This window comes from Halichoeres trimaculatus, unplaced genomic scaffold, assembly GCF_033239565.1.
Source record: "Halichoeres trimaculatus isolate MK-OKI-2021-1 unplaced genomic scaffold, fHalTri1.1 fHalTri1_scaffold_2, whole genome shotgun sequence".
NCBI lineage: Eukaryota > Metazoa > Chordata > Actinopteri > Labriformes > Labridae > Halichoeres > Halichoeres trimaculatus.
Window position 1 is genome coordinate 5183687 of NW_027437180.1, and position 27973 is coordinate 5211659.

General features: G+C 41.9%; 1 protein-coding gene across 1 annotated transcript in view; it reads right to left on the reverse strand.

The window, feature by feature from the left end:
- maml3 (mastermind-like transcriptional coactivator 3) overlaps positions 1 to 27973 on the reverse strand; it is a 166251-nt gene that overhangs the window by 72601 nt on the left and 65677 nt on the right. Inside the window, exons 2-3 of the mRNA XM_074692837.1 lie at positions 8791 to 9534; positions 6341 to 7279 (exon numbers count right to left, since the gene is read on the reverse strand). Coding sequence (XP_074548938.1) covers positions 6341 to 7279; positions 8791 to 9534 — 1683 coding nt within the window. The remainder of the gene's footprint in view (positions 1 to 6340; positions 7280 to 8790; positions 9535 to 27973) is intronic.

Here is a 27973-nt window from a genome sequence, read left to right on the forward strand (position 1 = left end):
CGCATTCAAGGTTAAAAAAAAAAAAAAAGATCAAAGGCCAGAGGTCTCAAAAAGATGAAGACATGTTAAAAAAGGTGGATTGAAAAAGGTTTTAGTGTTAAAGAGAACAGGTCTGTAAAGGCTGGCATCAACACTAACAGGGCAATCTGCTCAGACATTTTGGTCCATTGCAGCAGTTTGTGTGATGCTCTCGTGCACACACACCAAGTAAAACATCCTGCTCCACTTTCTGAGGATGACACAAGAAGCCTTTTGAGTCCCACAACTGCCAATCCATCCTTACCCAATCATCACTCAGAAAACCTCTGAGGCCCCGCCCCCAGCTCCAACCTGCTGCTTCACACAGCTGCACATTTCTGCAACAAGCCACATCCATCTCATGATCATTCTGTCACACACACACACACACACACACACACACACACACACACACACACACACACACACACACACACACACACACACACACTGCACCATGCGTCAGACATCCATAGACTCACACACTTCCACTGAGACATTCACCACCGTGGCGACAGTTACCGCGACAACAGGCATAAATTAGCGTCATGGCACTATGCAAAGCGAGGGAGATACAATTAAAGCTTGACTAACGAGCTTTTGAGGAGCCAGCCTGAAGTTTCCCCAAGCAGCTGCTAAATGGATTAGCCTACACACACACACACACACACACACACACACACACACACACACACACACACACACACACACACACACACACACACACACACACACACACACAGAATGATAAAGACTAATGAATATATGTGCTGAAGCAGACAAAGAACATCGAATCCAAACACAGCCGCTATCACCTGACCAGAACACAAACGCCACAATCAGAGGAGTCTGATACACATCAGCGTTAATTATTCCACCACAAAAACAAAAACATAAACACACAGGCATGCACACACACTTACACACCAAAATAACATGTAAATCTTTCCTGAATGAGCTTCCATCAGAAAACTGATCGTGAGACCACAGCTCAACCTTTATGAAATTAACTATAAAAACCCCTGAGCAGGGGTTACATACACCACAATCTGATCTCAAGTGGGCTGGAAAACAAATTCAAATTCAAATTTTTCCCTTTGTTTTAGTGCTAAAAAGTACTAGTTTATTCTAAAACTACACACAGTTAATGAATCATCTCAAGTAGTATGAACATCCTTATTTCTTAAAGAGGGGTGTAGTGCCTTTTTTTTGGTTTTGAAACTGTCCCGCTGATGCCCCTGTAGTAGCTTCACAGGATTTACAGCTAAAAAAAACCTCTTTATTTTCTAACTAGTGTTTTAGAAAACTCTTAATTCATCCTCTGTCTGACATGCTTCTTTTTAGCTGCTGTCTCTTTAAGACGTCCCACTTCATAAACCCCCTTTCCTCTGATTGGCCAGCCCACTCGAGGACTGTTGAGGGCAGGACTTTGCATTTCAGGCCAGTAGGGAATTATGTGATGACTTGGTCTTTTCAACAAGCCTCATGATGCTCTTGTGACATATTCTGACTGGAATGTTTTTTTGAGTTTACAGATATATTCAGAAAGTTCAACATCTGCAAATATAGCAGTTTGAAAAGCTGTTTAGTTTGAACATCCAGTATTATATACTATAGTGTATCTACCAAGCGAAAACATTAAGCTTCAGGTATATGAAAATAAAAATTAAAGTCTTTGACTTATTAATCAATTTATTTGGTCTAGAAATCGTGTTAAGTTATTTTCACATCTATGTTTTAATCGTGACCACCTGACTCACCACATCAAAATGTAATTTTCATTAATGAGTATATGTTGTGTCAGTGCATGAACAGGGTTTCACCGGACCAAACAGTTTTGTAAAGAAGCTGTTACAGTTTTCACACTTTGCTAAGTCAACCTAGTTGACCCAGTTTGAGTACTGAATTAATGATAACAGCAAACTTTCTACTGACAGAAGAAACCAAACAACCTAACAGGTTTGCCCAAGCAGAACAGTTTAACTGTGATAGTGTGAGCTGTTGTGACAGATCACTAATGACAAACGCAAATACAAAAGTTTGACTTGTTCTGCTGCAGGTTTCTTGAGGCCAAGGCAAACTCTGCAGCAGCAACACAAACAATCACATAAAACAGCAGAAAGGTCGGAAGATCCGTTCCATGTCGAATTAACACTCAGAGAGCTAACACGCAGAAAATTAGCATAACCATTTGGTTGTTTTTCAGCCCACAGCTGTAGCACCACCTTGTTTGTTGCTTTTGGCGCATGTTGTTAATATCATCAAGATTCCTCACCATGACACACTGAAGTATTTAAGCCAACAGTTTGGGAACAGATGGTTTGAAAACTCTAATGCTAGAGAGATGATTGCCAAGACCTTTTCTATGGCTGACAAATGTTGCCAATTGCTTCCCATCTCATCTCATAGTGATGCTGCAACAGCTCCCAAACACTCAGAATTATCCACTTCTGTTTCAGAGTCGTTTCCATAACTTCATTTTCTGTTGCACTTTCCAAAACTTGGTGGATTCATAAGACAAACTGTTTTATCAAAAATAAATCAGCAACAAGTGGCAGAGATTGAGTTAAAGTTCACATGATGTAAAGTGATGCTGACTGCTAATGAGACTGTTATTGTCCGGTGTTCTGAAAAACTTAAAGAGGGGTTGCTCTGCTATGCCATATGTTAAAGATGGATACAGAGTACCCATAATGGATGTATGGGTAAATGTGTACAGACTTTTAAACAGCTATGTATCCTGAATCTGTCCGTAAACTGCTCAGGATGGTCTGTTTTAAAAAATAGCATGAGATCTTCATGAGACTTGTTAAAATGATGATGTCATCACATAAGGATCGCTTAACTGGTTTATGACATGTTGGAGGGAGCTCTGCCCCTGATAGGCCCCCAGTTAGCTGGCGAATCAGAAGGAAGGGGGTTTGTAGAGCAGTCAACCTTAAAGAGACAGGAGCTGAAACAAAGTGTTTCAGATAGAGGCTTTGATACAGGTTTTCAAATAATAATAAGTATAGAAATAATTTCATTTAAAATTTTAACAGTGTGAAAATAAAATTCTGTTTTCTTTAACTGTAAATGTTTTGATTTTCAGTGCAGATTCTTTATTAAAGGACCCTCATAACATCACATGTTCATCATATCAAGCTTGACGAAGCTCCTTCACAGCCACAGAGTAAATAAAAAAGGTGTAATTGGACCTAAGACTAAGCTAATTCTCAGCATACCTAAGTCAAAGTAATAAAACAGTAGCCAATCGATGTGTGCTTGCATCTGGCTTGGATTTTCAAAACTGAGTTGGTATAAAAAGTGAATCAGGATGATATCTTCAGGTCTGAATCACAAAATCTTTAAAGTGTTGTCATGATTTGCAGAGAAATGAAAAAAAAATGTTGCATAGCATTTGAGGGAATGCGCATCATGGCTGAATTAGCTACCATGGCGGCCTCATGATTAATCTCTTGATTTCCCGATGAATCCAGGTGTACCTGGAGTCATAGGGATTTTGGTTGAATAATAAAGCTGGACATCAATTAATGTTAGGATTTGTTGACCCTAGATGAGCACAACTGGATGATCTTTTAGTAGAAGTTGTGCAAGCAACAAAAGGTCATATATTATCATTGGTTTGGCCAACACAGTGCTTATGTCAGGTTTATGTTGGAAGTACTTCCCATGACTGTGAACCTGATTTCAGATGTGTTGCATGAAATCTATGGATTTATACACAACAGATTGAACCACTTATACTGCCTTCATAAAGGATACCAACCCAAAAACCAGAGGAAAGAAGTTCTCTGAAACATTTAATTTGCATTTGATTTTGTGAGCCATGTGACTACCCACTAAAAGAAGAACTTGATCAGTACTTTCTGAGTCATTATGATGGAGCGAGATGCTCGTAGAACACAGAGTATTTTGCATTTCTGACACTCCAATCTGAATTGCTTTCTCATTTCTCTCTTTACAGGCTCTTGACTTTCTTTTTAACATTCTCCATCCTCATCCCATCATAAATCTATCCTCTTGCATTTGCCTTTCTCCCTTCAGTCCTTCTTTTTCTTCTCTGCACGTCCCTCTTCCCTCTCTTCTTTGGTCTCCAATTCTCCTCTGCTCACTCAAATAAATCTCAGCACCCCCCGCCTCTGAATCTATGAAACCCACACAAACATACATGTACAAGGACTAGCACTCACTCACTTGTGCACACAAACACACAGCCCTCCAGGCAGCAGCCACAAAGGCCCCATATTAATAAATCTGCTCCTTTATTGGTGCTGAGTGTCTCTGGCAGAGGGAGAAAGACCGGGAGGAGAGGGGGAGGGAGGAGGAGGAGCAGGAGAGAAGATGCAGAGATCACCAGAGGGGAGGAGGAGGTGACTTACTGTAGCCATATCATGAACAGAGGGAGGTGGGGTGGGGGGGTAAAGGTAAAAGGAGACGGCACTAGCAGGTGTATAATCAATAAGAATGCACACGCCAGCACTCACCAACGTGTGTGATTCATTGGCCCTGAGATAATGAGAAAGGGACAATCACTCGAGTGTGTGTTCAGCTTGTGTCACTGCTGTGTGGCGCTGTAGTCCACCCACACTTCCTAAACGTCCTGTGTCCGCTGGATTATTAAGGACACCTGACACCTGGCTGAGAGCACTGGAGCGTTCAGAGTGGGCTGCACTGCTCGCCGGGCTCGGGAAACAAACTGCCCGAGGTGGGCTTTCGGTAATGACAGCAGCTAGCCCGGCTTAGTGGTCCAATCTCAGCCATCAGTCAGCTGTGACAGATTGGGGATATGAGCTAAGGAGCCGTTTAGCTTTGGTGTTTGGTGTTGTGTGTGAGTGCATGCGCTTGTGTGTCTGGGGGAGGGGAAGAGTTGGAGGGAGGCTTTCAGAGCTGCTAGTGTTGCAGAGGCATCAATACACTCTCGACAGGCCATTTTCCTATGCCTGTTCCCAGCCCTGGCTTGTTGCTGGGGCAACTACCGCCATTTTATCTTCCCTGACTGCACCTCTGGTAGGTTTTATTAAGCAGTGGTTTATTTTTCATCTCTTGGTCAAATGTATGAGTATCCTCAGCTTGTGTTTTCAGTCCTTGATTCCTGCAGTTGGTAATGTGTGTGAAGTTAAGGTTGTCCCCAAATTACAGACCAAGTCTTGGTTGATCAAGTTTTCATCAATCTTAGTTACATAAAAATGTTCCTCAAAACCTACTATCGTGATCTATCTGCTGAGCTCATGTTTGAAAGGAGCATCAGATCAGTGTAAGGCTCTATCACAAACACACTGAAGGTTATGGTTTTCTTTTCTTCCCACAGTCACTGATCACAGCACACGTAAGCTCAGATTCTGTTTCAAAAACAACCTCGAACTTAGGTCATTGTACTGATAGTTAAAGCACCTGCTAGCGTAAATGTTAACACAGCATCTCACCATCATTCTCTTTTTGTTAATCAAGATGTGGGCTTCTAAGACGCTGCAGTCGGCGCAAGGTTAACTGAGTCAGCCTGAAGAAAACATGAAGGCGAGGAGGGGATAATGTGACACAGTTTGAAATATTATAAAATTAGCCATGTAAGACAGACCTTTGGCACATTTTTCTGTCATGTATGAGCTGCTTCCTATACACTGTAGCAACCATATATCAGGTGGGGAAACTCAATTGTGCTTCTGTGCTTCAACCCTGAAGAACGACCAAAGAATACTGGAGTAATAAGAGTACTAGAGTAATAACGAAAAGAGCTACACATCTGCAGTGAAACTGAACATTGCTGAAAGCATTGGAAGTTGTCTATGGGAGCCAACCTCCTTAAACCCACTTTTTAATCTTGTTATACCATTGTGTTTCCCCTGAAATTCAAGACACTTTACAGAACCTATCTAAATTTACAACATTAAGTTAATACAGTCAACATGCCAGTCGACTCATTGCTTGAACCACCAATAACCAGCCCACTGATAAAGTACTGAGTCACAGCTCACAAATTCTCTGGAAAAGTCCAAGGTTTCTGTGTATTTTGACCTCCAGTGGACAGCCAGCCTTTTAAATCACTCTTCGTGGACTGACAAGAGAAAAATAAACAATCAGGCATTTTCTTCTCCTCCCAAGGTCACGGGTTGAGTGCTTTCCAACACCAACCTCCTTCACCTGGGCACTCATCTTCACAGTAGCTGCTTTCTGTGTTCATCTAAAAAACAACTTTTCAGGCACAGCTAAGGCTACAAAGTACAGATGATAAAAAAAACTGCCCCTCACAGCTTCACAGAAGTAACTTCACACAAACAGCATCAGCACATTAAGAACAACCTCAGCACACCTGTTCCCTTACCTGCCCATGAGGCTGCATGGCGCTGTAGGGCATGTTCTGGTGGTTCAGCACTTTCTGCTTCATCAGCAACATCCTCTTCTGCTCCTCGCTCAGGTGGGCCGTCTGTCCTGGGATTGGGCCCTGGGTCTGCCCAGGCCCCGCGCCCTGGCCCCCACCTCCACCACCGCCCATGTAGGGAGGCATCATGGGGTTCTTGACTTGATTGTTCCCTCCCATAGGTGGAGTCATCCTCTGGCCTATGTGATCAACCCCGCTGCCGCTGAAGTGGCTCAGTGGTTTGGTGTTGTTGTAGGACAACATGGCTGCTGTTTGCTGCTGCTGCTGTTGTTTGGACAGGGTGCTCTGGTTGATGCTGTTGGGCTGCTGCTGGCCCATCATGCCCATGTGGTTGTGAGGGAGGTAGTTGTTCATGGGAGCTTTAGGCCCATTGTTAGGGGCCATTCCAGCCACTAGAGGACCCTGTGGTGTGTTAAAGGCTTGCGGTGGGTACATCATGGGGCTGTTGGGTTTGTCTTGGTTAAAGGGACCAGAGTTATAAGGACTGGTTGGAGCTCCAGCAGGGGACCAGTTTGCTGCTTGTTGCTGCTTCTGCTGCAGGAGTTTAGCACGTTGCTGAGCCATTGCTTTTAGCTGCTCTGCTGGGGAAAGTTCAGGCGTCACTGGACCTACAGGCTGACCTCCTGGGGCCACCCCTGCTGCTCCTCCTGGCCCCGTGCCTGCCTGACTGACCCCTGGGCCTGGGTTCATCATGTACCCATTCCCAGGTCTGGAGACTGCTTGTGTCTGAGCCTGGGTCGGGGTTTGAGGAGAGCGAGCCACACAGTTGTGCAATGGGGAACCTGATGCCATTGCAACAGCTGGAGACTGCTGCAGAGGTTGCTGAGGAGGTGTCCCATTGGCAGTGGTGGCAAACTGAGGGCCTGAAGATGACGGTCGGACCTGGGGAGAGGGGTTCAAACAAAAACATTAACATCAAAAACCTTTTTTTTTTTTTCTACAAACAATTGGCACAAGTAGTTAGTGCTTACTATTCCTGTTTTATCATCTCAGTTTGTTAAATAACAAAAAAAAAAAGATACTGATCAGGTTTGAAACCTTCATTTGTTGATCTATCATGAAATGCCTTTCTATCGTCCTTTTTATTTATCTGTTTTGTTTGAAACCACCTGAACAAAATCAGGCTGCCAGAGATTAAAATGACAATCTAACACTACAGCACTATGTCAGCATGCTGTCTGCCTTTTCTGCTCACATTGGACTCATATTAGTGTCATTATAATTTGGAAACAGCTAAGCTAGACACATCTGTGTAGATATTTGTATTGGATCCGTATCAATAAAAGCTAAACTCTTGTCCAAACAGTTCCCTTTGATACTATGTAGAGCTGCTACAAAAGAGCTGGTTTTACAGTCATTTTCATTGCCCCCCATAGCCTTGCATAGCCTAGCCCAGATACAAGTATTTCTTAATTCTGATTCCATATTCAATAGAAATCTCAGTTCAGGGCTGAAAACACTCAGAAAATGGTCAAAATTGAGCAAAATCTAAATGCAAGATTACAGTCTTAAAAAATATATTGCTGAGTGAGGCAAATGTTCACAGAGCTAACACCACCTTGCCCACTGACCTCTCTGCAGGTTAGGGATGGGTACCGAATTAGATACGTTTATAGGTAGCGACTCAATTCTGTCAAAATTACCCGGTACCCATTCATGAAAAATCGAAAAGGACCATGTTTAGGTACCTAAATGCATCTTTGACTGTGAGAGTAGAACAACAGCATTGCAAGGTTATATACTGATAAATGTTAAATTGAAAAAAATGAAGATTTTATTATCAAACAAATTTATATGTTTTTACCATATACACACAAAAAAGTACCAAAATTGGGTACTGATACCGGATGCTAGGTACCGGGCACCGTATTAGTACCGTATTGTCACAAATGTGAAAGGTACCCATCCCTTCTGCAGGTAAACACCCACATTATCCTTCTTCTGCATTGATCCCGGGGTTATTTGCTAGTTTAATCATTAAATTTTGTCTCCAATTTCTGAATGTGCCGTAGAACAACAGGCCACTTGTCATGCTAACATCTGGATAGCTGAGCATTAAAGCACAGACTTAGCCTTTCACAGGAACTACAGCTGTGTACACATCACTGGCCCAGTAAATACCAGGACTTACAGAAAGTGTTTGATAGCTCCTCTTATGAGTTCTCCCAGCATCAAGACGGGATCAAACACTTTCTGTTCTTTGTGTGCAGATAATTAACCGTTAATGAGTTGTCGCTGCTCAGGCATGTTGATTTGTTATGTGTTACAGCTAACAACTAATAGGCGTTAAAACTTGTAATCTGTGTTCTCTGCAGGTCGTCTGCACGGCCCTCCTTGAAGAATACATCACATAATATGGCAGCAGGTATCATGTTGAGCCTCTTTGCACTGACCTGTGGTGAACCCATGGGGACCTGTGGGCCTCCCTGTGGAGGCTGAGGAGGGGGAGGCAGGGCTGCTGCTGGAGGAGCGCCCCCTCCAGGTGCTGTGGTGTTCCCGCCTGTTTCCTGCGGGCCTGGTGTCTGATTGTTTGCCGGCCTGCCGAACTCGGCCTCTTTCTTATCCTCAAAGTCTTCATTGAAGAGGTCGTGCATGTCGTCCTCCGGCACAGTGTTGGCCAGCTCGTCGATCAGCTCCTGCCACTCCTGGTCGTTGAGGTTGATGTCAGAGAACAGTTTATTCTGATTGGACAGAGACTGGGGATCAGAGGACTCCATCCCACCCCCATCATCCAGAGGCTCCTGTTTCAGGTCTTTGAGGAGGCTGAAGCTGTCCTCCAGGTCCAGCGAGCCGTTCAGCTTCACGTCCGGTAAATGGCTGCCTCCGTTCTTCCCTAGCTCATCTGTGGTCTGGCCTACGTGGTTGCCGTTGCTGTTTGTAGTGCTGTTGCCGCTGGAAGTGTTGGGCCCACCAAGAATGGGCTTAATGTCCATTTGATGATGCAGTGGAGAGATGGGTGGTACGTTGTTGTTATTGTTGTTGTTGGGGAGACCTGTGAGTGAGTCCAAACCACCGGGGACGTCTTTCCGTACCCTTTTGGTGGTCGGCGAGTAGCTGCCTCCATCACAGATGCCATTCTGCTCTCCATTGAGGGGTGAGCGTGCACTGTCCAGTTTTCTCTTTACAGTCTCCTGGAGCTGAAACAAACAAGAGGAAAATGATTAGGATCTGTGGTCTTTAGGCACTTTAGATACTGAACAGGTGATCAACACACGCCAAGAATCATCATCAGGGATGTTTAATACCACTTGTTTTCAAAGCAATACCAGTACAAATACTCTCTTGAGCACTCATAGATACCAAGTACTGATACCAATAGAACTGTAGATCAGTATGTCTCGAAAATTAGTGACCAACCAGTCACTCTGCCATTTAGTCCAAAATAAAACACAAACAACTCTCTCTGAGTTTACAGTCTTTTAAGAAATACAAAAAAACTAGGGCGCAGATGGCCTAGCGGTTTAGGTCGTGCCCCATGAGGTTAGCCCCCGAGTGGGTGGCCCAAGTTGAGTCGGTTCGAGTCAGCCTATGGCCTGTTTCCTGCATGTCGCTCCCAACTCTCGCCCTCTTTCCTACTCTGTCCACTGTCCTCTTCTCTTTCATTAAATGCATGAAAAGCCCAAAAGATAACTTGAAAAAATGAAAAAAATAAAAGAGAATAAATTAACAAAGGTGCAAAAAGACCAAGAACTATCAGAGTTTTTGTAACTTTTTAAAATGTACTGTATAAAATAAAAATGTTAAACTGTTAACTCTCCTTGGTTTATTCATATTATGCGAACAGGACCTGTTGCACAATTGCCGTGGTGTCAAACTGCTGCAATGTAGCGCCTTCTACTGGGGAGGAGGACTTGAGTATTGGCTGCTGGTATCGGCAGCCTTCACGAGCAGCAATATCTTAAATTAAGGTTGGTATAGAACCAAGACTGATACCTAGTATCGGTACCCGCCCTTCCCTAATCATCAGGATGCATCAAAATACTAAAGAGGCAAATCAACTGTTCTTAGAAGTGACTGAGTTCGGCTGAGATAATGGCTGTATATTAATGATTTTTCATATGGAGCACGCACTGAGGCACATTTTTCTCCAGCATATAGTAAATATGATGAGGCTAGAGCAGTCTGTATAAGATCTTAAGAACAGCCTGGTCCATCTGTAGTGTTCTCCTCATTAAGAGAATCAACAGATGAAAAACAGGACACAGAACGAGCTCTGCTCCTGACTGAAAGCAGCCTCCACACGTTCAGCTTAACTCAACAGTCTCACTGCCTCCGTCATGGCACAGACAAGATAACAACAGGGTGCCGACTGACACTGACTGGCAGTTAAGGTAATCACTATTATAGACCTGGGTTGGAGAGGAGAGGGGTGGAGGGACGCAAACTGAAAGTTTAGCCAGCAAGAGCGAGAGGGAGGACACACCACATAAAACAGAGTGAGAAGTAAAGACAACAGCAACAGGAGAAACTTGATATTCTCTCTAATTCAGTGTTTTATCCGTGTGATTCAGGTGTTACTCATCTCCGCAAATTGTGTCATCTAACAATGCAGAAAAAAAAGAATGAATGCAGTTTTTTTCAACCTTTTTTGAATGCATAAAATCGAACAGTATTTCCTCGTTTCAAAGTTTCTCTGCAAATTGGACAAAATTTAATAAACCCTCAATCTCAATTTCACTCCTAACTCCTGTTAATTTCAAACACTAATGAAGTTGGCTGAGAAATCGCAGATGCTATTAAAATGACGGATGGGAAGCTGGGACCTAATTTATGAGAGGTTCCCAGGGTGCAAATTTTGTGCTCTGACCCAAATCTGAGCAAAAGTTTAGGATTGATATGAAAACAGAAGAAGATTTCTCTGTGGGAGAAACAGAGGCATACATTTTCTTTAACTTAAGCTCACAAAGAGTGGATGTATCCTGTGGTATAAAGGTTGGGCTGCTAACTTAGAGCTACACTGACTTAATTTCAACATTTCTAATCATTTAATATGCGCCCCGCTGTTAAGGGAATCAAAATTTCATTATCAGAAAATACTTGATTTTCAAACAACAGATAATATTCATTCTCTGACAAACATGTAATTTAAATGTGTATTAACAAGGGAGAAAAGTACACAGGACACCATACTGACAGCATGAAGGATATTAGTATTTAACTGAAACTCCAACTCTGACTGAAGAACCCACAGGATCACATTTTTATGCACTAAATGCACATCACTGTGATGTTCCCACAGTTTCAGATTGTGAACCCTGAAGATCTACATTTCAAACGGCCCTCAGAGACCAAAAAAAAAAAGCAGAGCTGAGAAGCAGTGAAATATTTTGTAAAATCCACACTCTCAGCTGTCACATGTGAGAGGGTCAGACACACACAAAGGAGGCACCGCTCATACATGTATGTGTGAAAACGCTGCACGCTTAGCTTTTTGTTATTCAGACGGAACAACAGACAAAATATATTCAGATTGTATTCTGACCCTGAGGTGGGCTCATCCAAGCACACACACACACGCGCGCACACGCGCACACACACACGTTCACATAAACCATAAAACAAAGACACCTCAACCCAGAATACACAAATCTTTTTTTTTATTATTTAGCTTTCCCGTGTGTTTGTGTGCGTATATATATACATGCGTGTTGGTGTAAGTGTTAGGTGTGTGTGTGTGTGTGTGGGTGGGTGGGGCTGCCAGGTTAGCTTTTCCTCTGTTTTCTACAATGACTGACAGCCAGCCTAATTATATTTATGGCGTGATAAACACTATTAGTATTGACAGAAAAAATCTACAGTATGTGTGTGTTCGGATTGTTTGTGTGCGAATGTGTGTGTGTTCGTATTTGTGACTTGAACTCATGTGCTTGTGTGTAACCATTAGAGGAACAACTAAGAAAAACACAGGAAAACACACATCTCCACTGTCACGACACAGCTTCATCAACTCTGTGTGTGTGTGTGTGTGTGTGTGTGTGTGTGTGTGTGTGTGTGGTCTTGCAATCAATGGGTTTAAATAATTCAGGTCTCCTGCATGCAGCTTTGGTTTTGGTGTGCGTGCCATATTTGTGTGGTTGTGCATGCATATGTGTGTGTGTGTGTGTGTGCATGTGTGTGTGTGTGTGTTGCAGGCTTTCCCTAAATGCCAGTGACTCATGTTGATAATAACAGACTCGCCTTTCAAAGCCCACCTATAAAAACTCCCATAATTATCCAGGTGGTGTGAACTATAGCACCCTCCCACAGGCGCATGCACGCACTCACACACACTCACACACACACTCGTACACAAAGCAGAGGTTTCTCATACACACCCATCATAAGGAATTATTACCAGCTTAACCTTCTTGATGGAATATCACATATGGAGACAAAAACTGTGAAAAAAAACACACACAGACAGAGGAGAGGAGACGGACTGTGGCTCCCTTCACTCTCCTCTGTGTGAGTCAGCCGACCACAGTCTGAGACAACCAGACAAGGCCAATGACAAAACTCAGGACCAAGACTCAGAACTTCAGTTCTACTGTGACCTGAATGTCCAAAAATATGCTCATGTTTTTGTTTCTCTACATTGATCAAGGTCAATCTAAAACGTCTGTCAATACACATTTGTTTGTGTTCAGCATCCTCTCTTCTTTTAGTCTTCTGGTTGGAGCTTTCCACTCAGCCACTCACTCAAGGACTGTAATGATAGTAGTCGACAGCACCCGTGTGGCTCTTTCTTGATACTCAAAGCGATTGACATAGTGTTAAAAACAGAGTTGAGGTCACATGGTGTTGGCTTTTTGTGGCTTAAGTCCATTTTTTAATGACACGACCTGAGATGGGAAGAAGGTGGAGAAGGGGAGTGGTATATAAGAAGATCCACCAGGTATGAGGGGCAGAGTTAACTAAAGACTTTGTAGGTGATAGGGAGGATCCCAATGTAGGGTCAGTGCTGAGATGCACTGGTCTGACTTTTTAAGTCCTGATGCTGACACCTGGGCTTTGGTACCTGACCAATACGGATACTGATCTGTAGGGATGTCCCGATAGAACATTTTCACTTACGATACGATACCGATACTGCAGCATTGAGCATTGGCTGATACCGATGTTGGTCCGATAGGATATCAACATTAAACATGCTTACTTTTATTACTTATTCTGTAGTTTGTCTTTCATGTTAGAAAAGACTTGATTAAGTGATATTATTCAAACAAAGAACAGTAGTCAGCAACAGTAGGTATGAGGAAAAACTGACATTTATTATTAACCAATGGGTAACAGAAACTGCTTATATCAGAGATTTTAGATGCATTCCGATACGATACCGATACTTGTTTTTTTTTTTTGCTGATATCGGACCGATATCCGAAATTAATATTGGACTGGGACACCTCTACTGATCTGAAACCAGTATTTATTTACCTTTATCAGTTCCTCAACAGAAAGATGAGACTGAGATTCATCAACTTCAGGCTTTTCTAACTTGAGTTGAACAGATGGACCCTGTGGATCCAGCCAATAGTTTGGTTGATTGTCACCCACATTGGATCTTGTACCGATAGTTGATACCAGGTCAGATTGGTGAATCTCTAGAGGTGTGATCTGGGAGAGCAACAAGTAGCTGAATTTCGAACATGTTGATTTGGAGGTCAGGAGATGGAATGCCAGAAATATTAACCATGGGTAAATCTACTTTTTCCTTTCAGTGCTTTAGTAGAAAGATGGGGTTGAAAGTAGGGCTGGGTACTGAATTAAGTACTTTTATAGGTACCAACCAAATTCCATCAGTAGCACCAGGTTCCTATTCCCATGAAATCAAACAGTAACATGTTTCGATGCCTTAACGCATCCTTGTGACTGTGAGGAAGAGTAGGCAATTTTCAATGCTCAACATGAACACAGCATTGGAAGTTTATATACTGAGAAAAAAATATGTTCAGTTCAAAAACTTCTGGACTACTTCTGGAGTTAATGATTAAAAATATATATATTCATTTACACAAAATAACTCAAAAGTACCAAAAATTGGTGCTCTTGAGTACTGATTCCTAGGTACCGAGCATACGTACCGTATCATTTCAAATGTGAAAGGTCCCCATCCCTAGTTAAAGATGGTAGCCTCTGTAGAAAGAGCTCCTCCACTGTGTAGACTTTTTAGGCTCATTTGAAGCTAACAAACCAAAGTAAATTACTATTCAGATGATTATACATTACTCTAAACATCTGTCCATCCATTATCTTTACCGCTTTGGGATCATTGGAGTTAAACCTTGAGAGGTTGCCAGCCCATCACAGGGGCAACATGTAGAAACCAGGGCTGTAAAATTTAGGGAATTTTCAAAGTCAGAAATGTTTCACAGGAATTTATAGGAGTAAACTGAGAAGTCATTATAAGGAACTTGAACATAGCTAGGGTACGTATATTGGAGTGTAATTTTGATTAAAACAAATAGATTTAATGCAAGTTCACTTGAATATCTACACTATTCATTGACCACATAGCACAAGATCATCGAAGGCTCCACCCGAGGATTACGAAAAGTAAGTAAGTTAGTCAGTTTTTATCAAACAGCTTATATTATTTCACGATTTTCCCAAGCTTGACTTTCCATGGAAAGTTTCTGGAAATTTACCAGGACTCTTACCTCTGAGAGTCAACAGTGCTAACAATGCACCACCGTGCAGCCCTAATTAAAAATACCTGTAAAAATAAAGATTTCCACCAAGTCTGTTTAGCCTGATGCATGTAAATTCTACGCACTGTTCCTTTACAGCTTCTTTTGGTTTGCATTAACGTGAGAGTTCAGTGAAGTTTATCCCATTTTCACAGTACTCTATAATCAGACACCTGTACCGTAATGATCTTATCATCCTAACTTTTTTTCAATGACCTCGAGTCCAAAAGTTTTTCTCTTTCTTTTATTGGAACAAGAAATAACCTTGTTACACCTGAGAATTAAAGTGATCAAAGTCAACCACAAACACAACTGACAATGTTTTTATTTATTTTGCCATCGAACCAGTTAAACACCTGAATCGCAAGAAATGAATGTTTACATGTGCGACAGGAAGAAAAGAGGCAAGCCAGGAAAGGAAAAATATCAAGAGATACAACCGGAGAACGTTAAAGTAGATTAATCAAGCTGGAGTGTTTAGCGAGAGCGCAGGGAAAAGAGCATCGAAGTAAAAGAGAAAGGATGAGAGGATGTAAAAGAGCAAAGACAGGAGAGAGAAAAGGAAAGAGAGCACTGCTTGTTCCCCCCTCCTGCGTCTTTCTTTGTATTCTTTGACATAAACACCTGCTGACTGCTCCTCTGCCGGCTCCCACAACAGACACAGAGAGCGAGACAATGACAAAAATTCAGAGAGACAAAGGTAAGAGAAAGACACACACACACTCACAGAGGAGGAGGAGGAGGAAGACGGGATTTATTTGTCAGGCAGAAGGTCTTTTTTCCTTTGAGTGGAGGAGCTACCAGAACATGAAGACGAAGAGGAGGAGAAAGGGTGAAGGAGAGAAGAGGTGGGTAGAGGGGGGAAGGAGGAGGAGGAGGATAGGTGGCTTGATGGAAGGGCATAGCGCGCCAAATGACAGCGGGGAGCAAACGATGAGAGGGTGATCAGAGGCAGAGAGGGAGGGAGAGAAGTGGGACAGAGATGGAACCACTAAGGTGCTGTTGTTATAGCAACCTGCTGCTCTGGTGCTTTGTGCGCTGCATCCTCCTCCTTCCTCCTCCTCCTCTCCTCTTGCTCACTTACTCCCTATCTCTAAAGGTTGAGCATCGTATCGCACTGAAACCAAAGGCTCAATAATATAAGAACATGTCTGAGTCGAGACAGTTCGACAATAAGAGGATTTTTTTTCTTGTGTTGGAGGCGTCGAGCAGACATGCCTGTCCATGGAGGAAACCTTTTGTCTACAGGATTAAGCTTGAAGAACATCCTGTATTTCTCTCAATATTTATTTCAGACGACGTCTTGCACCTATAATCAAAGTCACACCAGCATCTTTGAAAATAATTCCAACATTTCCTGCAGGTTTCAGCTCCTTTGAACCTCCTTTCATATCTGTCTCCATCCTCCTTCCTCCTCTCCTCACCTCCACATTATCTCCTGCTCTTTTCTCCACACTGACTGCAGGGGACAGACTCCCAATAACAGGTACGATGGATCCACGCGACATACACACCACCACACACTGGGTGTCTGCAGGGGGGGGGTGAACAGTGGATAAGTTAACTAAGAACCAACCCAACGAGCACACAAGTGCACAGCAGGAGAATAAATGCTCTTTCAAAAGAGCAACAAGACGTCCATCCATCGACGGTCACAAGGCAGGTACAGTGTGGTCAGGTCACCAGCTGATCACAGGCACACAGACGCAGATGAACAGATACAGGCTAAACCAAGCATCTTACACATGGTTTAAAATTCTGTGTTGATTCTACACTGACACAGCATGAGTGCTTTGGGCCAAAGTGTCACTCTACAACACTCCTACCAAACACTTGTGGGCTGTGTGGTCTAAATCAGGGGTTCCCAAAGTTGGGATTACTGTGAAACTCTTTAAGGATGAGTTCGGTTTATACAGCTTTTACATTGTTTATAGAATGAAGTAGAACAAAATACTCACCCAGAAGGCTTTCCTGATCCAAGCAGTGCTTCAGGAGATATTTAGATCCAAAATTGTGCAGTGGACGTCGGTATAATGGGATCCATCAGGGCATAGACAGCGCCGCTCCTAAAACTGCAAAAAACTCATGTTTTTCACCAATATTTCATCATGGTCCGCTCCGGGTTAGTCCTCTGCTGCAGTCTGTGTCACTCCAGACAGCGCTGTGTGAAACGTAAACTGACAAAGACTTTGTTTTCGTTTGCCCCTCTGCGCATGCGCAGTACTCACTGGAGAGCTGACTCCTTTCTTTGAGGTGCAAACGTAAACAAAGTCTTCTTCAGTTCAGAGGTCAGTACAGCCACACAGCGCTGTCTGGAGTGACAGACTGCAGCAGAGGATTAACCCGGAGCGGACCATGATGGAATATTGGTGAAAAACATGAGTTTTTTCCAGTTTTAGGGGAGGCGCTGTCTATGCCCCGATGGATCCCATTATACGGACGTCCACTGCATGATTTTGGATCTAAATATCTCCCGAAGCACTGCTTGGATCAGGAAAATCTTCTGGGTGAGTATTTTGTTCTACTTCATTCTATAAACAATGTAAAAGCTGTATGAACTGAACTTATCCTTTAACAAAGATACGGGTTCAATTTTGGAATAAAATCATACAAACATAAAAATGTTTGATCTGTTTTCAACAATCTTTGTTGCCACTAAAACCCCAAGTTAGCTTAACCAGGATAACAATGTAGTCGTTAACAGCAGATTCATTTAGGAACACAGCAATATGTGCACATAGGTCGTCTAATGCAGTGGTTCTCAAACTGTTTTCAGTGATGTGCCCCCTGTGAAATGTTTTTTTTTTTTTTTTTCTGCCAAGTACCCTCTAACAAGCTCAAAGCAGTTTTGACTGGAAAAAGTCACATGACATAACTCTGTATTATCAGTGTATGTAGGATTTAAGTATCTTGAGCCATTTTCTCCTTTTTGTCTATTTGTGTGTTTTAGATTGGTCTTACAGCAGCAGGTTGTCACTCTCCAGCACCGCTATTTTTTTGGGTCACAGCCTGAAAAGTTTGGTAACCCCTCGTCCTGATCGGCCTTTCCCTGGCTACTCTGCTTTCTTCATTTGTTTAAAAGAGGGTTGTACATGTTAGCACAGATCACACAGGAGTTATTACAGGAAAGAAAAGAGAAGAGACGTCGCTGGAGATCAAATGTGGAGCTGTAAACGAGGTAAAAATGGGATGCTGCTAAGTGGACCAATCACAGGACTCGAGGTCTGTGTTGTTTTGACATGTGGTGACATTTAGGAGGAAGTGTGACACTTGGAGGCTTCAACGTTAAAAAAAGGGCTGCTCAGACCTACGGCGAACGCTGTGACATGCAGCCTTTAGTCTGTGGCCATTCGGAAAAAAAAAATATGTTAAACATGTTTTTTCCTGTCTCCACAGCACTCATATCAACACAGTTATCGATAAACATGCAACACCAGTAGGTGGCGTTAATCATTCTGTCATGTCATGGCATTGTAATGTATGTCTTCCTGCGCAAATATAGACAGTTGTTTTTTAAATCTACCATGGGGTGGCAAAATAAAGAAGTGAGTGTAACTTTTTAGTTTGCATCAATAGTTTTGTTGTAAACCTGCAAATAACTAAAGAGTACTGAGCAGACTTTAAATAAAAAACAGAAGCCCACAATCTTGAACTTGAGATGCATTCATCAAACATTCTAACAATGGCCACAGGTGGCAAATTTGGGTAATGATCCTGTTTTTCACTTGTCTCCTAAAACACAAAATAAAAATAGACTTTTCAAAATTTCCACCTTGTTTTTTTTGAACGCCCTAAGGCTGAGTTTATGAGGGGATATGAGACTGAAAGGAGGGGAAAAATATGTTTCAAAAGATGGTTTTAGAGAGCTCATCTGTTCAGGATTCATGAAAAACAGGAAGTCTTGTTAACAATCATTCTTAGTAAAGATCATTTAGGCTGAGTTAGTCTATGGTTCGTTGACACTCCAACAGTCAGAGCCTATAAAACACTACTCGATGGACACCATCCATATAGTTACACATAAACCACTCATCCCTTTTGGAAATGTGAGCAAAGACCTGGCACAGTGTGTCTCTTTGACTTTTTTGGGCAAAAATACTACTTTTAATCTTTGATAAAGTCATCTATATTCTTTTTGTTTCGTTATCAAAATTACAAATATAACAGTTAGCACAACAATATCAATAGTCCCAGATAAGTGAGTGTGTTAGGCTGTTTGAAGGTGCAGCATATTATGATGTTTGTATTGAAAATTTACTCCACATTTTTCCCAGCAGTGTTAAACACGCTGCACACGCTGCACTGTGAACCTGCTGATTGGAGATGTCACAATGACGAGGATTGTGCTTGAATGAGCACCCAAAGCTGTGAAGTGCTCAGCGCTTTGTTTGGGCAGATAAATGTGAACTTTGGGCGTCAAACCGTTGGCTCTGGCGTGTAGAGAGGCGGGGCTTCAACATGAGCGTCTCTTCTTGGGAATTAGTCTGTATGATGCAGAGTGGGGTCCCACCGGCCCACCAAGTGTGTGAGAAATTTCATCTGTCTTCTCTTGTGCAGGTCCAAATGTACCCTGATTGTAACTCTGAGTGTGTGTGTGTGTGTGTGTGTGTGTGTGTGTGTGTGTGTGTGTGTGTGTGTGTGTGTGTGTGTGTGTGCTTGTCCCTGGTTGGGTCCACTCAACTGTGAAATGAGTCAATTAAATCAAACAGGTCTTTAATAAGTAAATACGTGTACCTGTGTGTGTGTGTGTGTGTGTGTGTGTGTGTGTGTGTGTGTGTGTGTGTGTGTGTGTGTGTGTGTGTGTGTGTGTGTGTGTGTGTGTGTGTGTGTGTGTGGTAGTGGGTAGTTATGACAAAACGCTCTGGCATGTTTCCACTTACTTAAACCACAACCTGCCAGAAAACGCTGCTCTTAAGTTGCAGGTTTTCAAACTTGTGACCACAGGACTGTTCTCACTCACCAACCGTCTGGAAGGTTTGGTGGGCAGAGGGAGTCAATGAGGAGTATGGAAACACAGAGAGGACAAAAGACATAAAAAAGAGGGTGGAATCAATTCCTCTCAGTTAAAGTGACTGTCTCAAGAAGACTCCTTTAAGAAAAAGAACAGCAGCTGTAAAGATTGTTTGATATGAAACTTTTTCACTGCCTGTTTTTCATACAGGTTAATTTTCTCATGCTACGGAAGTGTCAGGTCTGAAATCGAACCCCCTGGTGTTTACTCGTTCTCCTCTTACCTTAACTCATCTCTGGTTATATTTAACACGGCAGTGAGGACGTGAGGACACAAGGAGGGAAATCAACAAGGAAATCAGGCAGACAGACAGTCAGGGAGTCCGTCCTTCATCTCAAGGATACTGCACAGGAACATGTCAGCAGGCATCTGTCCTTCTGAAGTGTCCTTGAGCAAGTCAGTGAAACTCACGAGAAAAGCCTTGCAGAGAGGGATCCTGATTTAAAGAGTCTGATTCTTAGTCCAGTTAGTGAGATCAGGATAGGGTTTAGGGTTGTGTGGCTGTTAGAAGAGACATGAGCCGCATCTCATCACATCTCTAAATTCTCAACGTTACAACTTTCTTTTTATTCCTCACCTACCACGAAACAGTAAAACAAACTTTATCAAAACTGATTGATTCTTTCTTTACTCTCCACACCTGCAGTAGCTGGATGTTTTGTGCACATCACACGTGCGGAGCTGAGCTGGATTCCGGCTCTGGTGAGTCTGAGGTCAGTCAGTGGACTTGGGCTGCTTCAGGAGGCCTAGAGGACTGACTCTGACGCCTTCACATTATGTAAAGATTAATGTTTTAAAGTTTGTTTGTGCAGAGTTTCATCTATTATTGCTCACAGTGTTGTGTTTTTCTGACCGGAGATGGACAGAACACAAAAACGACGAGTCTGTGGGAGTGAAGGACAGAAAACTCTAAATGACAAGAGGAAGGTACAAACAAAAGAACCATTTGGCTGCCATCCCAGCTTGTGTGAATGTGTGTGTTTATGTCTGTGTGTGTGTGTGTGTGAGAGAGTGAGAAAGCGCCTGCCAGTCTGTCTCCTGTACACAGGGGGCCTATACACCCCTGATTTGAATACAACCACACTCCTTATCTTCGAAACAATAGAGCTTTAAATTTTACCTTTTCAGATTCTGCTGAGAAATCTTTTGTTCAGCGTTTGGAGAGCTGATAAATCAGAGTATGTCTATGAAATCCTTCAGTCTGAATGAAAACCACATCTAAACACTGATATTCACAGCTGGGAATTCAGTCAGGGTTAATGAGATGTTTTATTTTTCAAGCGACTGAAACACTTTATTAATCTGCTCCTGGTGGCTAATGTCTACAAGAGTTTCATGTTTTTGTGCTTTGGAAAGGTAATAAGCAGTTGAGTATGAACACATCAGAGTAAGAGAGGCTTACAGGAAGTTAATGATAGGGGTTCATTATTGGATAGCTCAATACAGCCTTGAAGGACCTTTATGACAGATTGGACTGATTGGACTACTCCTGCGCCCTAAAAACCATTCATTTAAATGAAAAATGGAAGTAAGGACTGTCTGAATGATACAGAAGCTGAAACACACTCAGGTGTTTGTGATTTTACTGCTGTTACTTTTATGTTTTCTGCACCAAACAAAACTTCTGTCCAAAAGGAGTCTCCTGTATAAATACATGGACATCAGCCAACTGTCTGCTTTCCTTGTCGTGCTGCACACAGTTGTTTTGGACATTGTAACGATGCATGATTTGCAACTAGAGTGGATATGAGTCTCCATGGGATGGGTAACTTTTATATTTGAAACAATACAGTACTAATGCACGGTACCTGGCAATCAGTACCACTTTTTGGTCCTTTTTTGTGTAAATGTGCTAAAGAAGTATCATTTTTTTACAATAAAAAATACAAATGTTTCTGTTTAACATATTCAATCTTCAATATATAACCTTGCAATGTTGTGTTCATGTCCAGCATGGAAAATCTCCTACTCTTCTGCTTCCTTACATTAACAAGGATGGATTTAGGTACCTAAACATGGTACCTTTTGATTTTACGTGAATCAGTACCCGGTACTTTTGACAGAATTTGGTCGGTACCAATAGAAGTACCTAATTCGGTACCCATCCCTAGTTGTCTTAAAGGAACAGTGTGAGAGTATTAGTAGTTGATAAATTTGTACTTCACAATCAAAAACCAAAAATATAATTGTATCAGTTTTGAATTTCTAGTAGTACAACTAAAGAAACTTGTAGAGTACTATTTTCAGTGTACTACAGCACTGTTTGGTTAAAATTCAGTTTTTAATGTTTTCAGTCTACTTTGGTTTTCATCACTTTTATTTTTTTGTCAAATCCATTGCCTGTTGATTTTGTACTTTTTATCAACTTAAATAAAAAAAATACTGATGCTAATTATTGGAGTGTCCACAGCAACAGAAATGAAGTCCATGTGGAAGTGTGTGTAAACTGCAGTTCTTCAAGAGTCCACTAGAGGCTGGCTGCAGAAACACCAGAAACCACATAGACAACAAGCCAAAAAATCAGATTTCACTGCTTGAGGAAACAATGTTTACAGCTTGGTTCAGAAACAGTTTCATTACTTTATCTCTAGACAACATATGAGGGTTTGTTTTTATAAATGATTAAACTCACAAGTTTTGTATCCATACACGAGTGTAGGTGACCTGACTGACAGGTGGACACCCTGTTGCTGTCTGCCGAGAGGCTACAGACCAAACTTGATGTAAACTAGGTTGAGTTCAGTGTCCCCAATATGACCCATGTTGATAATAGGTTTAAAAACTCTGTATCAGAAACAAATGGGTGATGTCACATAGACTTTGTCCAAATATTATACAGTCTCTGGGCTCAACACGAGCCCCCTGCTGTGTGTGGATATTTATATCCTGTAATGTCTCATTTTCACTGTAAATATCACAGAGGCCTGATGGTGAGATCAAGTCACTTTGCAGACACTGGCTGCTGTAGTAAAGGCGATCCAGGATCACTGTGGATCAGCAGAGCTGGCAGAACAGGGCTGTGTCTTTACATGTTAGTCCTCCTGTGCCTCAGTGTTGTGGCATCAAGGTTCAAAGGTGTGATGATGGCAGCTTTGTAGATCACGTTGTTTCAAAAAACAAAGGCTACAACCTGTTCAAGGCTGTTTTTCAATCAGTTCAACAGAGTAATACACCCACATGTGATGGATTAAACTTCAATCGCAACTCAAATCTTTTTGGGGAAGGAAGACAAATCCTTAAGTTCAATATTCAAAAATATGGCAAAACAGATATTCCAGCCTTGAAAGGTTTTTGGTTTTAGTACAGAAGCTATAAAATCTTTCACAATATTCAAAATTGATTTTTAACACTCAACAATACACAGAAGATACCCAGAGTGCAAACCATCAACCTAGCTAGTTGATGCTAGCTGTTAGCTGAATAATGTTAGCATTCAGTTCAGGCACAATCAAAGCAAAGGGAAGATAAAGCACACACACACCAGCATGTACACAAAAAGGCACTCATTAATGCACACCCTGACACACACACAATCCTTTTTCCTTTATACACTTAGCGTGTGTGTGTGTGTGTGTAAAGAGAAAGAAGGTGAGTGTGCACATGTTGGTGTGTCATCAGCAGTTTCAAACCTGCTGACCTGACATAAAATCCAGTGGACACGAAAAACATCACTTTTCCCTCCCCATCTGCAATATCCCAGCTCAATAACAGGGACCTTAGAGTGTGTGTGTGTGGGGGTGTGTGTTTTCACTTGTGTGTGCATTTGTTTAATAAGGATGTGAAGGAGTTAAAGAGAGAAAGAAAAAAAGGGGAATGTGGAAAGAGCGTTCTGTTAACAGACACAAACCAACAGCAATAAACTCACAACTTATTATCATACCAGTCAAGGACTGCTTGCGTGTGTCTGAGTGTGTGCATTTCTGCAGTATGACTGTGTGTGTACGTGTGTGTGTGTGTGTTTGCATTTTGGAGATTAAGTGTAAGTAAGAAAGAGGGCAAGCAGAGAGAGCAGAGTGCAGCAGAGAGAAGGACAGAGGAGGAAAAATGAGGGGATGAGAGAGGGGAGCTGTGTGTGTGTGTGTGTGTGTGTGTGTGTGTGTGTGTGTGTGTGTGTGTGTGTGTGTGTGTGTGTGTGTGTGTGTGTGTGGTTCCTGGCTGAGCAGCTCCTCTATTTATAGAGCTGCGGCTCCTTCCTGTTTCTGGAGCTGTACCATCACGCCAGGAGGGGGTGGGGGGCAGAGGGAGCGATGAGGAGCGGGAGGAAGTGTGAGTGGGTGTGTGGGAGGAGAGACTGGTCATGTTTGAATCTTTAGTAAATCAACAGATCCACCCCCTCCCGCACTCTCTATCACTCTCTCCCTTTCTCCCCCTTTTCACCTCATCCCTTTCTACTCCCCCTCCCTCTCTTACTCAACACGGGCTTCAACAGCAGCTACACACCACACAGACAGACGGAGGGAGACGGACACAACCAAAGCGTGCTTAAGGAAGGGTGCTGGGGCACTTCATGCAGCTGATGGTGAATATACTGCACGAGGAAACGCTGATGATTTAAAAGGAAAGTGAAAACTGTTGCCCTCTGAGCTTCACAAAGTCATGTGGTGTCTGCGAGGATGAAAACCTCTTTTGTTCTACCTGGTTCGGCTGCACAGACAAACTTGGATATGAGCAAGTTTGGTTGTCTGGTTATTACTACACAAAAACAAAAGTGAAGTCAATAAACTGGCACACCATGAAAACAGTCACACAAAAATATATGATTATTATTTTAAAGGCATTGTGAGCAACTTCTGTGGAGTGATGATTCTGGTGACCTCTGGAGGAAATCTGAATTTGAGTTTCTCTGAGATGAAGACATCTTTCTGTCATAAACATTTGGCTTTTCCCAAACATGAATAAATGAATAAATAAATCCTTCTTTTAATACCTATTTTTCTATTTAGCTTGTCCAAACAGCAAACCTTTCCTGAGAAAAGAAGCCCATGTGGAAGTGCTAAAAACTTTAGGCTGGCTGCAGAAAAACTGGAAACCACATAGACAACAAGCCAAAAAAACAATCTTTGCAGTATAATAAATATGTTTACAGACTGGTTCAAAAAAGTGGTCTTGGTCTAAGTACCTCACTTCTCTATCAGCACAAACTGTACTTAGGGTGAATGATTTATCATTAGTTATTTGTGAAGTTACTGAAATGAAAAGATTTGCCTCTATGGGGGCATGGATGACTGCACTGGCATGGTAAACTTTCTGCAAAGAAGCTGAAGCCTAACAACTTTACCTTGAGTAACATTGCATTGCTTGCGCACCTGTGCAAGCACTAACCTTAACTCATAGTGTTGCATGTGTGACCCAGCTTTTTGTTTTAGCCTAACTGAATGTGCTTGGTTGGGAAATAATCAACAGGACAAATTTATGACTTCTCTGACCATGGCTTAAACACACTGAGCCAGATTTCAGCAAAAACAACCGTTTTACTGCAGCTCTCTAGTAACATATGTAACATAAGCAAATAGAACAGTCTTGACATGTCAGTTGAGAGAAGTGATTTCTGGAAGTAGTTTAAAAAAACGATGAAGATGATGTGCAGAGCGAGATGTGAGGTGTTAAACCTGTGTACCGTACAGTTTTATGTGTAACCACATGCAGTTGGAGAAAACAGCAGAGACAGAGAACAGGCAGTCTCACATCACGTCCTACCTCCGCGTTAGCACTTGTCACTGTGACAAACCCAGAGCAGAGGAGATTAGCCTGCTAATAGTCAAAATGCTATCTGTAACTATGCTCCCTTCAAGTTTTGTGGAAGGTGAAGGCTCCAGAGAGCTGATAGCCTTTGTGGAGCCAGAGTACAAGCCAACATCACAGAGAACAAAAACTACAAGTGTGGATGAAGAAAGGACCATGTTGGACAGTACCTTTTTTGGTTTATGGTTAAAAAAAAAGGGCTGGGAAGATATGCTTTTCTCCCGCTTCAATTGTTCAACAAATTTTTGGGGTGCCAATGTGCTTTAAATTGTGATTCTTCAATATTTCCAATTTTTGCAATTATCACTTTACTTTTTAAACACCAGACCAAGTGAAAAAGTTGGAGGATGATGATATCGTCAGACTATAGCAGGAGCCATATTTAGACATAAAATGCACATCACATGTGATCTGGGATGTGATGTCTCAACTTTTTTCCGACCCAACTAAAACAAAGACTAAAATGAAGGACTTAATCAGAAAAAAAAAAGTTTTTTTTTTTTTTTTTTAACATAAATCACAAATTAGAATTGTTAAACAAACAAACAAAAAACAAAAACAAAACTGCAATACAACACATTTTTTCTTCCACCCCTATTAATAAATAATTCTGCAAGTATTTGGGTTTTCACCATTCTAGTAATTGAATACAAGGATCGCTGTAAATTCCCATCTTTAATGTGAAATTATGAATGTAATACAACATTAACAAAACTTTTTGAACTCAGATGTAATACTGTTTGCTAACCTAAGATGATGAAATGTACTAACCTTTGTTTACCTGTCACACCCCCTCTGTCATAATGTGTACTCTGGTGTCCCAATAAATGTCAGGATAATGTAATAAAAACACACAGTTAAAGCCTGCTTGATAAGGTTAATACTATACAGTGAATCAACAAAGTAAGTTAAATGCTGTTGGTGTGTAGGTCAACACAGAGGCCTAAGCGTAGCCTGACAGGCATCTCCTCCCAAATTTAACTAAGTATTGAAACCACTGGCTATAAAATATGGGCATAGTCTCTGTGATGCTAAGCTAATCAGCGATTCAGACCCAAGCTGTTTTTCAACCTGGCTGTAAATGTGGTTTTTAATGCCGTAAAGCCATTTTTTTTCCCTGGCTTAGCATGTATGAGGTCAGATCAACTAACTGCAACTTGTAGCCCCTCCTCACAGGCTTCATCTTTTTAAACTGGATGTTGCCCCTTGGTTGAAACTATGTTGGCTCAGCAGGATCCCATTTCCTTTGTTTACTACACTTCTGGAGTCGCCACACATCAGCCGTACATTGCACCTCCCCTCCTCCTCATTGAATGCAATAGTTCCTGTGTAATAAACGGCAACATGTCAGCTTTTAGGAAACATAACTCACGCTGTGAAAAAGCAAGTGTAGCAGGGCCAGAAACAGACGATCTGATCATACAGACCACACTGCCCTGTGAAGCGGATACATCAACCAGGCTTTACTCTTAAGTCCTCAGAGCAGTGTACCATTCACATACCTTTAGTCCAGTACATGGCCGTTTTGCTATGAAGAGTTTTCTGTCTTAGCAGCACAACAGAAACATACATGTGTCTCCTCATCCTGTTTCTGTCTCATCCCTGAGTTCAAAACATGTAAACAAAGGAATCATCTCAAGAATCAAAACTTCCTCTGCTTTCTTACTCACTGAAACTTCACCAGCTGTTCTAAAAATATCCCGGTCAGTGCCGAATAATGACTCAGCTTTATTCACAGAAATCCAATCCCAACACTGACGCTGAACTTGAGTGTTGAGGAATAACTAATCTTGTGTCTGATAGACTCATTTTACTACGCAGGTCGTGAATTGACATCAGTATGAGAGAGACGCTGTTTCAAAATCAGCTTTAAAGCCCTTACAACAACTCTAAAGGGAAACTTTCTGATGAAACCCAAAATTGTTGTAAAAGATTTCAAGCAAAAATAAACTCCTGCTACATTAATAACATACTGTGCTGACTTTTGTGACAATGTCGTTTCAAGGGCAAATAAACAAAATGCTTCCTCATCTGTAAAAAGAAACTCAAAGAAACCATTTAGGTGAAACATAATGTGTTTTAGAAAGGGTCAAAGGCCATCTACGAACACTGCAGAGCCAAATAGTTGTTTTATTAAATCCTTCCTTTGAGTGCTTT